This window comes from Nannobrachium achirus (genome assembly GCF_963921795.1).
Source record: "Nannobrachium achirus genome assembly, chromosome: 18".
NCBI lineage: Eukaryota > Metazoa > Chordata > Actinopteri > Myctophiformes > Myctophidae > Nannobrachium > Nannobrachium achirus.
This window is the reverse complement of record NC_137825.1, coordinates 23,102,816-23,117,660: the sequence shown is the minus strand read 5'-3', so window position 1 is coordinate 23,117,660 and position 14,845 is coordinate 23,102,816. Positions and strand designations below refer to the sequence as shown.

Below are 14,845 nucleotides of genomic sequence, written 5' to 3'. Positions count from 1 at the left end.
CTAGTAGTTGAGTAATATTTGTCCAGGAGTATAACTTGACTCAAGTACTGGGGTTGAGTACTATGTCCACCACTGTTATCAACACAATAACTTCAAGTCCAATATGAACGACAGAGCTCTTTTATCAAACCTAATCTTGGGGGGGCTGCGAGTGTGGACTCATTGAATTCCGATTATATAACACTGCTTGCTTAAAAAGCAGCATTAAAGTGTTAGCAGCATAATGTTTTGATGTTTTTAAAAGACTAATTTTCTCCGCAAGTGGAAAATGTATTCAGTTACAGTCTTTGTTGGCTCGTCGAAACAAAAGAACAATATTAAACAAACAGTGTCCATTTCCTTGTGAGGAAAAACAGAATCAATGGGATCATCCAGTTTTGGCCCAGATGGGCAGCACTGAAACAACATCAAACATGAACTGCGGGGAACGGTGGAGCAGCGTGAGGCGAGGTCCTGAGACTAGAGGAAGTACTGGACGTGGCCATAATGGACTGCCTGGCTCGGACACTTCCTCCATCAACAAATACCACAGACGCACTTTGAAGAGCTGGCCTGCAAAGGCTGCAATGCGTACAACATGACTGAGACAAATTAGATCCCATGGCACAACTGAAGCCGATAAAGCAAAGAGGCCAGGGCTGTTCATCAGCAAGTCATAAGGCAGGCTGTTAATGAACCATAAAAAGGCTTATGTCAGGCAGATCATATAGGGCATAGGTGAATAACCTCACTGGTACATCTGTCTGTTCCCCCTGGAATAATATTTTCTACTCCTCCTTAGCAGCAAAACAATCTAAACAGGCAGAGGCAGGAGGGAGAGGAATCGTGTGAAGGTCAGGAGGACTCTGATCACATGCACTGGTTTTCTTTTCTTTTAAGGGGGGGTGGACGGGGGGACGGGGACTGGTGCTCATGTCTTGTCAAGGCTATTTTTGCCTGCTGGCTTGCTTGGCTCAGCACATAGACACCACTGTTTACAAGGACTGTTGACGGGGAGCCAGGGGGAGCCTCAGATCCAGGGGCTCCACTCTCGCTCTGCTGCCCAGACGGTCCATTCATCCCCACCAGCCAGGAAAACACTCTCACTCACAGACACTCTCACTGCCTGAAAAGATGCTCACAGTGCCGATACCCCAGGGGTTTGGTGGAGACTGGATCATATTCCTACTATCCCATTCAGCTTTCCCCCCCACACACTGTCACTCAGGCACATTGCATGTTTGTTCATATTTCATAATTTAATATTATCACATAAATGTATACCCCATTTTAAACTTCACAGTAGGACAGTAAGAAATAGATCTACAAGCTCACTACATTATGGAACGCGATGTATCTTTGGAAACATCTTTTAACTAGTAAATTGTTTTTTTTTATTTTATCCCCGTTAAGGACAATGATATGCCTAAAATAAGGGGTGCCACGGTTGAAAGTGGTAAAGTGTGTCTGTGGGTGTTAAATATTTAATCATTAAGCGTATCAACAAGCGATTGTGACAAAATAATAACTACATCTAGTGGAACACAGGTTATTTTCCCCATCCATTATATAATTTTAGAGAGAGGTCAGTCAGTCAGTCAGTCAGTCAGTAGGTCAGTCACAATGCATTTCCACCTTTATCTCTTCAGCAACTGATCCCAATTTTCACATGGCATTGGCCATTAGCATTATACAGACGCTGACGGAGCTTGATTTCCATTTTTACCAAATTCAAGCTATTAATTAGCGTTTTTAGACCACTTCTGTTCAACACAACTTCAGCCTGTTGTCAGGGCAACGGTCCGTTCCTCCAGGCCATGGGATCTGTAACCCCACACCCACCAATCTCACAGTTAGGAATGTTGCAGTGTCTCTCTCTCTCTCTCTCTCTCTCATGTGGTTTGCCTGCATGCACGGGTCACTCATGCACCGGGTGCATTTGTGTCTTATCTTCCGACGGGTATGGCAAAATTATGTAGAGCAAGCGCATACATCCTCATACTTCTATTCACCTAATTTAGCTGTTAAATTATTTTTATCCATCAAAAAATATACACTCCCTCCATGGGCTGCTCCTTACATTATGATGCCCCCACATATTCTCACGCACGCACCAGTTACAGTTACTTTCTCCATAACCCACACTCTGCACATATATTGGAGCACATATCTTCAAACGGGTAAGGTCTAGTTATCTTATATTTTCCCCATTATCTTAAAGCAGGGGTCTTCAACAGGGGGTCCGCGGAGGTACTGCAGGGGGTCCGCGAAATTATTGCGTTAAAAAAAAAAAGATTTCAAAAAATGTTTTTTTTTTTTTTTTTTACATTTATGTTAAAAAATAAATCATGATTCTATCCATTTTGAATAGCTTGAATACATGATTACTATGCAATTGACAGATTGTTGATATTATTGACATTGGTTCTCAGTTAATAAGTAGTATGTTTAGAAATGGTAGTGGTACGGCCCACCCTGCTCGCTGTAACTTGTCCCTGTACTGCTCCATCTCCCCATCAGTTTGGGGGTCCCCGGCCTGAAAACGTTGAAGACCCCTGTCTTAAAGGTTATGGCTTTGGACATATGTTTCTATCTGACAGCAACGGCATGCACATTCATAGGGCTGGATTTTAGCACAATATTCACACACCAATGATCATGAGACAAATGATCTCAGCTACTGATAGCTTCCACCAGCAAACAGCCTGTGTAATGAAACCTCTCACATTCTACTACAGTTAGGGCGGGCCTTGCCAAGCCGTTGTCTTAGTTACAAATAAAAGGGCACACAATACGCTCTGTCATAAGTGTACTCTACAGTTTCGAGTCTAAACAATAGATGAGTGTGCAGGCCAAGAGCAGAAGTGTTGCCATCTGTCACCAAAATATCAAATGGTTTATACAACTACACACACAGCCTAGACCTATGGAGGCTGAGGTCACCATCTGCACAGTGGCAAATGGAGGAACTTGAATCCCCACAGACAATATACAACTATCACCTCTGTCTACGCGGGTATGTAACTCTCTCCGGCGCTATCACACTGTGTGACATCATGAACTGAAATAATAGCCTGCCATCACAATAGAAGCGCTGTAACCAGGGAAGTCGGGTCTTAAATGAAGCTCAGTCTATGCTTTCATCAAACACGTAATGTAAATACAGCTATAGGAATGCACGTACCAAAATGCACCACGACAAACCGATGAATAGGAGGGGTGGGGAGTGTGTGTGTGTGTGTTGTTAATGTAGTTGTTGTTGTTTTGGTGGTGGTGGAGAGAAAGCAAAAGCCATTAATCACATCATGAACTGTAGCATCCCTTGCATGTCAAACATTGGCAAACATATACCGTAATACAGACGATCTACAAGGTCACGCAACGCATCCAGTTGCGATGCGATACATAGGGGTTTAAGTGTAACTGGTTAAGAAACAACTTACCAGCACAAGCATTGAGGAACAGCCAGTCCGTTTTCCTCATTCTATTTTTAATTTGCTTCAGCTTTTTGAAGTCGATCTCTTGCTCCTCTCTGCTGCTCATGGCTCCAGCGGCCAGTTCTATCCTCTGGAAGTCCATGTCCCTCTTGGAGGTGGGAGGCGATCTCCTCTGGCCCTGGCCTCCGCTGCAGCTGCCCCTCCACCGGGCCCTGTCCTGTGGTTGGGCGAGACAACTTCAAATCAATATCACAAAGATGACTTCAAGCTTTTGCCTGGATTACGTTTTTTCTTTTATTTTTAATAGTGAAAATAGCAGATCTACAAGCTAACAACGCATCGCACCGCAAAGCGCTGTGAGCTTCTAGATGGGCTATTTGCACAATTTTTGTAACAAAGTATAATACACAGTGGTTAAACAGAGAAGTCCATTTAGTCGATTATAAATGTTGATATATAAAAATATATATTTAAAAAGACAAAAAGCTTTGCTTCTCGATTATTTGGTTATAAGTCTGTTATTTGTTCGACTTATTTAATTTTAATAATTGCCCAGCCCTACCCTAGCCTGCTCGTTGATGACAGGGGAGGGCTCCGGCGACTCTGCCAGCTCTATGGCATCCTGGATGCAGTTGGGCTTGGAGTGGCCGCACACCACACACTTGCTGGTCTTGGGCAGGTTCTGGTACGTGCAGCCCGTGCAGGTCCAGTGCTGCTGGCGGGTGTTGAGCCTGTTCTTGTCGTTGTACTCCTCGCAGGGGTCCACGGGGGACGGCGCCGCAGGGCGGCAGCCCGCCGCGTTGGAGCCCGAGGTCTGGGGGGACTCTGTGGGGCTGCAGGTCCTCTGGCGCTGCGACAGGCACTGCGTGCAGCGGATGGCCCGGGGCCAGTTCAGGTATGTGCACAAGTGGCAGGACCACTTGCTGGCAGCCTCGGCGGTGTTGGGTTGCCTGACCCGGGGCCTGGCGCTCGAGTCTGGGCAGATGAGGAGGCTGCTGCCACTGTTTGTGTCTGTCCTTGGTACCAGGTCCCACTCCAAGCCGGGCTCCCCGCTCGGGCTGCTCTTGTAAGGCTCCTCTGTGATGATGGGACCTCTGGACCTCTGCGCGCGGCACATGGTGCACTTTGCCGAAGAGGGCCAGTTTTCATAGGTGCAATAGTCACAGGACCATTTCGTCTTATTTTCCGTCATCATGGATGCTTTTGGCTTTGGTCAACCTGCGGATAAACAGCAATAATGTTTTAATTGAATACATATTAGGAACACAATGGAAACAAGTCCCCAGGACTTTTTGTAATATCACATAGTACTTACTGGCTAATAAAGTAGTCAATCAATCAAATCAAAAAGAAAAGAATAATAACATGCACACACGCACGCTCGCATACACACTGTGTCCTCTATATTTAGACTACAGGACTAAATGCACTGAAAGTGGAACCATAAACACTTGGGTCAGAGTCCAGTGTTCTCCTGGGTCAACACTGTACTTTACTAATGTCAATGTGTTCAGGATTATGCAAACTAACTATTGGCATTGTAAGGTCATCTTCGGGGACACAGCAGTATATTTATTTCCCCTCACAGACAGTGCAGTTATATAACATAACAAAATGCCAGCCAGAGATGTTCGACATTATCGAGCACAGTTGACAGCAGGCAGGATTTAAACATTGGTACGTTTTGTTATGGTTAGTTAGCGTTAGCTATAGCTCGTGTTAAGTAGACTCACTACTGTACTGTTGTTTGGTAATAAATATATAAAACCCTACAACTAGCCAGTGGTGGATACTGGAAAGTAACTAAGTAAATTTACTTAAGTACTGTATTTAAGTACAATTTTGAGGTACTTTACTTGAGTATTTCCAATTTAACTTCTACTCCACTACCTATCTCAGAGGAAAATAATAATACTTTTACTCCACTGCAATTATATGAAAACTTTAGTTTGTTACTTTGTAGAAACCACCATTTCGGGCATTTGAATTTGCTATTTTAAACATGTACATTTATACATTTGAAAACTTATGAAATGGGGCATTCATTCTGCACAATGAGCACTTATACTTTTGGTAGTACTTTAAGAGTACATTTTGATACCAACACTTTCATTACTTTTACTCGGGGACATTTTTGATTCCAGACTTAAAGGTGAGTACTTTTTCCACCACCGCTACTACTAGCCAAACAGCTAACGTTAGCTTGGGTAATGTTGACTGACTGACTGTGTATGTAACATACACCGTTAAATAGCCACGGGGACGAGGAAGAAGAGGCTTTCGTTGATTACATTGCGTAACTTACTACAAGTACACGACTATTAAAGACATGTCAAACTCTTACCGTCGTGTCACGGTTCAACCGCTGCTCTTCTTTTTATCTGGGAGTCCCGCAGAAAAAACACAACAAACCCTCCAGTGCAGTCCAGTCCTCTCCTCCTCGTTCTAACGAAGCGTTCCTGTGTATTTTCAAAAGCATTTACTCCCTCACTCACATCACCATGTTTACATTTTCAACAACTAGCTACAAAGATATCTCCCCACGACGCCAGCGTTAAAGCCCACCGTGTCTGCCTTCTATTCTATCATGTTGCAAATAAAAATCCCCCTTCTCTCACGGTCACGCAGTCACTCCATGATTGTTTTTTTTTTTTTTTTACATCGTCTCCTCCACCGTGTTTTTAATGGCGGCGACGGACGGGGGAGACAAACGAACACCAGCCCTGGGTGAAATAAAACGCTCGCTGCTTCACACAGACGGAGCAGCAGGCTCCGTCACGAATCATCTGGTACACAGCAGAACAACGGGATTGGACCAGGGACTGCCTGCGTGACTTTGAAAAGAGTGACAGTCTCTAGTGAAAAGAAACACAAAACATAATTATCCTTTGATGTCCCTTCAATAAACTTAAAGTATAATTATCTGGTAAAAACTGACTGTAAACATATCTATATCTATCTATGAATCTATAAACGCGTATTGTTATGTATACACACGTGTGCGCGCGCAAGTGTGTTTTATTAGTTGTCATTAGTCACATTGTTTGGGTATTTACAGGTGTAGGGTTATATTTTTTGGTTAAAACAACTTATTTTTTGGTTAGAAGGTTAAATCACTATATTCAACTGATAGTCATCGTTGCTAGTGGTTGTTCAGTAACAACTCTTTAATAAACAGAAAATATATTTTCAGGTGGGTTGCCAATTTCAGCCAATCAGGAGAGAGTACCCATTTATCAAACATATAATTTTCCGAATGTCTGAGTGAGTGTCTGTCTGTCTGAAACAGCGTTTCTCCTCAGTGGCTGGAGCAATTGATCTGAAATCGCATCACCATTAGCATATGAACACACCTGACATAACTGTGAAGCCCGTTTGTCACTTTCACAAATCATATGCTGTATATTAGCATTTTTATGGTGTATCTATTATCTATTCTGCATCTAGCATGAGGCATATCTATTCTGCATCTAGCATGAGGCAACATGTTTAACCAGCTCTGTGTGTGTGTGTGTGTGTGTGTGTGTGTGTGTGTGTGTGTGTGTGTGTGTGTGTGTGTGCAGGCGGGCGGGCGGGCGGGCGGGCGGGGGGGATGTGGGGGGGTACACAGTATCTCTGTAGCCATTAAACAAAACGGGTATTTCTTACATTGATGCTCCTACATATTATCATGTAAGCACCAGTTAAAGTTACTTTCCATCCCTCATATACTGTGTGCACAGTGCACATCCCATAACCCACACACTGCACATCATTTCAGAGCTCATATCTTTGAACGGGTAAGGGCTAGTCAGCTTTGCAGTGTTCCAGTTCCAATTTTGGCTGCTAATTTCTCTGAGCCATCACTTCCAAATTCACTTGTTTAACCACTGTTACCAGTATGTATTGGTATCTGACCTGAAATGTTATAAAGAACTGGAGAGACATGGAGACTGCTATTACACACACTCTATTGAGCACTATCATAATATACAGTAGAGTTATATAACACTAATTAAAAAAAAATCACTTACTCTACCTTTAATTACATTTGCAGGTATGCCTACCTAGATCTTCTCCCCATATTTAACCATATAACTAGTAGGAGCAGTGGGTGCTATGACGCTTCTATCTGGAATTATGTATATTAATGAATAAAACTTTATTTTACCCAATATGTAGGGAAGAGTATATAACTATGTGCAGTGTTGACATGCCTAACACATTGACAAGCACAGCATCCGAGTATGTGAACCACGCTGGGCGGAATATGTGAACGAAAACCAGCACTGCTATGCATCTCAGCCAATTACAGCAATTAGGGCTTTGCTTTAGAGAACGAGAGGTTTGGGAAATCGCATATACTACACAGCCATAAGTGTAGCCATAACTCTGCTCCAGGTGAGGCTCGAACTCACAACCTCGGCATTGCTCAGCAGGCTACTGTTGTATAAGTACCGCGCGCTAACCGATTGCGCCACTGGAGCTTCTGTATAACAATTAAATAATGATGAACTTGTTTTTCTGTGTCTGTGTGTGTGTGGAATAGTTTAGCCTTTTTTGACCTGGAGTGTGGCATGATTAAAAGACAGACAAACAGACAGGCCTAAACTACACAGCAAATAAATCCAACTCCTGGTGAGGCTTGAACTCACAATATTTGTTTTGGTCAGTGCATCAGTGAGCATTTACATATTCTTGGGGTTTATATAAGCTGGCGACTGTGGCGCGTCAATCAGCTTGTCCAGGTTTCAGGCATAAGGTACTTGGAGTTGGAGGCCATGTTTCAGGTTTCAGGCACAAATACTTGGAGGCATGCCACATGCCTATGAATAAGGTATCTAATCTATGACATCAATACTACAACGAAAGAAAGCCGTACTATTCCAGCCTGGCTGTCCTCAATGACCTGCTGTATCATCTATTGGCGTGCACCTGAAGAGGGAGGTGTGATAGATACAACAGCTCCTGGTACCCACGTAGCCTAACATAACAAAGTACTGTCTCCAACTGCCACTGGTCCATATGGCTTGGTGGGGCAGGCAGTATTGGGGTCTCCACAACCCTACATGATGTGGAGCTGTGTATCCACAAGTGTGACCTTGCAGTGCTGCCACCATGGCAGGGAACAACTGGTCGCCAAGATGTTCTGCCGGCTTGGCACACCTAGGGAGCTCCAGAGTAACCAGGAGTGCAACTTCAAAGTCCAGGTGTTCCAGGAGGTCTGTCAGTGGTTGGGACACTAGGGAGTGAAAAACACAGGCTTTACCCCTCTGCACCCACAGAGCGATATAGCGATAGCACCGGGTGATTTAATTTCAACGTGGTTACCTTGCTTGCCTTAAGGCTCATGAGGCGCACCCATACAAGCTGCTAAGTGAATGAGTGCCCACGGCAAGCAAACGACAGCCTCGCATGTTGACAAGCATGGCATCCGATCCGAGTAAGTAAGCCCTGGTGGACAAAATATGTTATCATGTGAACCAAAATGCACACTTCCTCTGTACATTTCAGCCAATTACATCGATCGGGTGCATGCTTTTGTGGACAATACAGCCATAAGAACTCTACTCCAGGTGAGGCTCAAACTCACAACCTCAGTATTGCTCAGCAGGGTTACTGTCAAGTACTGTGCGCTAACCATTTGCACCACTAGAGCTTCTGCATTATGAAATATTACATTGTCAGCCTCAGCCTGACAGGCCTACACTACACAGTCATAAAAAATGACTCCAGGTGAGGATTGAACTAATAATCTCTGCAGTGCTCAGTAGTTTACTATAATATAAGTATCACAAGCTAACTAATTGCGCCACTGAAACATTTACATATTTTCTATACATAAAAGCTCACGACTACAACGCACCAATCAGCTTGTTCAGGTTTCAGGCACAAAGTACTCTTTTCATAGTGGCACTCCTTCATCTTTCTGCATGCTGTGTGTATGTGTTATTGCTATTTGGTTGGCTAGGCATCGGGAGGGTACCTCTACAGGACAGTACAGTTCAGATACAAGGTCTACTAAAAGTATTTAGACCACAAGAAAGCACAAGGACTTGTTTGCATTGGGGTCCATTTGTACTCAATTCATGAAAATGTAGCTAGGCAGCTATGTATAGGAGGCCATCTCCTGTTTCTGTAGCATGAGGCAGCTTGCTATATACACCCCCTGGACATAACACTAGTCTGTCCCTGAGACATAACCTCCATCCAACCCTTGATGCTGAATGTTAAGCAGGGAGGCACTGGGTCCCAATTGTCAAGGTCTTAGGTATGTCCCAGCCTGGAATCAAACCCCAACCTCCGAGTATCAGGACAGTCACTCTCTAACCACAAGGCCATGGAGCTAGTGATTACCATTACTAGTCTGTTTATCTGCATCTCTGGGGTTGTATGGAACTCTGTTTTAATGTTGCTACAACACATGTGTGGTTTTAACTGGACTGCTAAATACTGTTTACCAAGTGCAGGTAGTGTTTTAACCCTTGTGTATTACAGTACATAGACAGACACACACAGTACTGACGTATTGACAAAAGGTCCACGACACAACACATGTCCTTGACCTGGCTCCTCAACGTTAAGGAGCTTTTAGGACACAGAGTGGTGAACTGACCCGGGAAACACTTGCAGAGGGTGGGTTCCGAAAACAGATTCCTAGTGCATGGGAGAGGGCAGCATAGCTCAGGGGTAGAGTAACCGTTATAAGAGCACGAAGGGTTCCCGAAGGGTTCCCAGTTCGAATCTGGGCTCCCCCTGAGTTAATGTCGAAGGGTCCTTGGGCAAGACTCTGAACCCCTAATTGCTCCTGGTGAGTAGGTTGGTGCCTTGCATGGTTTCCTCCGCCACCGGTGTATGAATGAATGGGTGAATGTAATGCACAATCTCTGTAAAGTTCCTTGGATAAAAGCGCTATATAAATTTACCATTTATGGGAGAGATATTTGCTCCAGAGGCTTGGGTGTGAGTGTTCCACCCCTCCTGAAAAACAAGGTCAGGTATCACTGAGAATTCATAGTAAATGGAATGGGCCATGTAAGTAAGCCTTGCCAAGCCATGAGGCCCATAGGACAGGAGCCTATCTCCTGTTTCTGTAGCATGAGGCACTGAGGCAGCTTGATGTACAATACGCCCCCTGGACATGACGCCAGTATGTCGCAGGGACTTAACCCCAATCCAACTCTTAGTGCTGAGTGCCAAGCAGGGAGGTACTGGGCACCATTTTTCAGTTTATGGTATGACCCAGCCGAGGATTGATACCCCAATCTCCCGGTCTTAGGGAAGACACTCTAACCACAAGGCCACTGAGCTGGTTCACAAGGCCATTGAGACGGGCCATGTCCTATACTTACAAAACGGGGTGTCTGGTGGGGTGCCAATGGCCTTGTAGTTAAAGGTGAATACCACATACAGGCTCTAAAGTAGCCTGACGGCCAGTTGCATATACGATTCCTGCATGAGCCTGATGGCCTTTGCTGCATGTCATTCCCTGTCTCTCTCTCCCTGTTTACTGTCATTATTAAAACTAGAAGCTGGGGCGGCCCAGCGTCTAGTCGGCGACCTGGCCAACTCGGGAACGATGTAAATAGAGAATGAATGCCCCGCCCTTTAATGCAAACCCCATTATACCTGTTGTCATAGGACCTGTTTTGACCATCTGTTTGCCTGTGTCCATTTATGCCCATATATGGAGATATCTGTATCTGTCTGTCGGCGTCCATTTTATGTCCATATATGGAGATCACTGCAGATATAGTTCTGGTCCATTTTATGCCCATATGCCCATATATGGAGATATCTGTCTATTTGCGTCCATTTTATGCCTGCCCCACCCTTTAATGCAAACCCCAATATACCTGTTGTCATAGGACCCGTTTTGACCATCTGTTAGCCTTTGTCCCCACCCTTTAATACAAACCCCAATATACCTGTTGTCATAGGACCCGTTTTGACCATCTGTTTGCCTTCTGTTAGCCTTTGTCCCCACCCTTTAATGCAAACCCCAATATACCTGTTGTCATGTTGTCATAGGACCCGTTTTGACCATCTGTTTGCCTTCTGTTAGCCTTTGTCCCCACCCTTTAATGCAAACCCCAATATATGGAGATCTCTGCACACACAGTACCGGTTGCGGAAAACTCTGATGTCAGACATCAGCTCCGCATTCGGGGATTCATTTTATGCCCATATCTGGAGAACGCGCGTGCCGGTGGGAAGAACGGTTCTCGAGATTCACATACATACATACACATTCACAGAGATTTTTTGTTGACTCCTGGCGTACGTGATGTCAGAGCCTTTTATGAAGTGATGTCACAATGAGTCAGCGATTGTGCCGATTTCCTCAGGAACAGCCTGATGTTAACAATCAGCTCCGCGTAAGGAGATTCCGAACGTTTCGCGCCGCTTCGGGAAAACCGCATGCCGAGTCGGGCCGAGGCCCGGCACTGCACTCCGCGCCGCAGCGGGGAACGCGCGTGCCGAATCTGAAGCCGGTGGGACGAACGGTTCTCGAGATACGCGGATTACAAACAAACAAACAAACAAACAGACAGACAGAGATTTGCATTTTTTGTTGACTCATGTGTTGTATGCCCATATATGGATATCTCTGTATCTCTCCGCATAAGGAGATTCCGAACGTTTCGCTTGTATGCCCATATATGGACATCTCTGTATCTGGAGATCTATGCATAGGAACATCAGAATACGTAACCATGGCATTGTATGCCCATATATGGATATCTCTGTATCTCTCCGCATAAGGAGATTCCGAACGTTTCGCTATGGAGATCTATGCATAGGAACATCAGAATACGTAACCATGGCATTTTTTGTTGACTCATGTGTTGTATGCCCATATATGGATATCTCTGTATCTCTCCGCATAAGGAGATTCCGAACGTTTCGCTTGTATGCCCATATATGGACATCTCTGTATCTGGAGATCTATGCATAGGAGATCTAACGTTTCGCTTGTATGCCCATATATGGACATCTCTGTATCTGGAGATCTATGCATAGGAACATCAGAATACGTAACCATGGCATTGTATGCCCATATATGGATATCTCTGTATCTCTCCGCATAAGGAGATTCCGAACGTTTCGCTATGGAGATCTATGCATAGGAACATCAGAATACGTAACCATGGCATTTTTTGTTGACTCATGTGTTGTATGCCCATATATGGATATCTCTGTATCTCTCCGCATAAGGAGATTCCGAACGTTTCGCTTGTATGCCCATAAATGGACATCTCTGTATCTGGAGATCTATGCATAGGAGATCTATGCATAGGAACATCAGAATACGTAACCATGGCATTTTTTGTTGACTCATGTGTTGTATGCCCATATATGGATATCTCTGTATCTCTCCGCATAAGGAGATTCCGAACGTTTCGCTTGTATGCCCATATATGGACATCTCTGTATCTGGAGATCTATGCATAGGAACATCAGAATACGTAACCATATATGGATATCTCTGTATCTCGCCGCATAAGGAGATTCCGAACGTTTCGCTATGGAGATCTATGCATAGGAACATCAGAATACGTAACCATGGCATTTTTTGTTGACTCATGTGTTGTATGCCCATATATGGATATCTCTGTATCTCTCAACATCAGAATACGTAACCATGGCATTTTTTGTTGACTCATGTGTTGTATGCCCATATATGGATATCTCTGTATCTCTCCGCATAAGGAGATTCCGAACGTTTCGCTTGTATGCCCATATATGGACATCTCTGTATCTGGAGATCTATGCATAGGAGATCTATGCATAGGAACATCAGAATACGTAACCATGGCATTTTTTGTTGACTCATGTGTTGTATGCCCATATATGGATATCTCTGTATCTCTCCGCATAAGGAGATTCCGAACGTTTCGCTTGTATGCCCATATATGGACATCTCTGTATCTGGAGATCTATGCATAGGAACATCAGAATACGTAACCATATATGGATATCTCTGTATCTCTCCGCATAAGGAGATTCCGAACGTTTCGCTATGGAGATCTATGCATAGGAACATCAGAATACGTAACCATGGCATTTTTTGTTGACTCATGTGTTGTATGCCCATATATGGATATCTCTGTATCTCTCCGCATAAGGAGATTCCGAACGTTTCGCTTGTATGCCCATATATGGACATCTCTGTATCTGGAGATCTATGCATAGGAACATCAGAATACGTAACCATGGCATTTTTTGTTGACTCATGTGGTGTACGTGATGTCAGAGCCTTTTATGAAGTGATGTCACAATGAGTCAGCGCTTGCGCCGATTTCCTCCGGAACAGCCTGATGTCAACAATCAGCTCCGCATAAGGAGATTCCGAACGTTTCGCGCCGGTTTCGGAAAACCGCGAGTCGGGTCGGGTCGAGGCCCGGCACTGCACTCCGCGCGGCGGCGGGGAACGCGCGTGCCGAATCTGAAGCCGGTGGGACGAACGGTTCTCGAGATACGCGGATTACAAACAAACAGACAGAGATTTGTCGCATTTATAGATAGATGAATATCATATCATTAAACATTCACATTTCCTTTCTCACAGAATCAAATGTTTTATGGTCATGATTCACCAGGAACCTGGAATTGGATGCCTAAAAATGTATCTTAAAAGGGCCATACGATGATTCTCCATCAGAATCTTACCAGCTAGACACTCACCCTGGGACACATTTGGATGAGCCCTCTCACCTCTGGGACTTTGTATTGCACACACCATCATTGTTTTATTGTTGTTTTTTTAGTGTGATATTACTTGCTATGATGATTACATTGTGGGTAGGCTATTTATGTTATTTCACTCATTCTCTCTCTCTCTCTCGCACACACGCACGCACGCACGCGCGCGCGCGCACACACACACACACACACACACACACACACACACACACACACACACACACACACACTATTTCAAAGTGCTGGAATATATATCTGTCTCTGAAATTAAAGAAAATTGCTAGGCTATTTGAACAAGATGTGCTGGTGGCCAGTGGTGGGTATGATTTTTAACAAGAAACAGAAGACAGTTTATACAATAGCCTATATAGACCTATATAAATATACAATATAAAGTCTTCACCCAAAAAGTAGCCTAGGCCACGTGGTTCTGAACCTTTTCAGCCCATGATCCTCCAAAACTTTGATTTTGGACCAAAAGAATCATATTTGAACTTAAAAGTCCTTAAATTGTCACTTTGCTGTCATTTGAGAAGCTCATGCGTGATGCATCTCTGTGTGTACAATTTCTGGTTATGAAATCCCACACCCATTTCTCAAACACTTAGCTGTACAAAGTTGAATTAACAAATGCATCACCCCAAAAGTGATAATATGTTATAATCAGTTGTTGTAACAAAGCAACAAACAATGTATTAAAGTTTGTTTACTTAATATTGTTCCACCCTGCTGTCAAGCAGAGG

At 44.1% G+C, this 14,845-nt stretch overlaps 1 protein-coding gene across 1 annotated transcript in view; it reads right to left on the bottom strand.

Moving 5' to 3' along the window:
* Positions 1-6,126, bottom strand: part of zranb1a (zinc finger, RAN-binding domain containing 1a) — a 30,378-nt gene extending 24,252 nt beyond the window's left edge. The window contains exons 1-3 of the mRNA XM_080747018.1: positions 5,761-6,126; positions 3,979-4,634; positions 3,423-3,633 (exon numbers count right to left, since the gene is read on the bottom strand). Of these exons, the coding sequence (XP_080603144.1) occupies positions 3,423-3,633; positions 3,979-4,611 (844 nt within the window). The 5' untranslated portion in view covers positions 4,612-4,634; positions 5,761-6,126. The remainder of the gene's footprint in view (positions 1-3,422; positions 3,634-3,978; positions 4,635-5,760) is intronic.
* Positions 6,127-14,845: the final 8,719 nt, after the last annotated feature.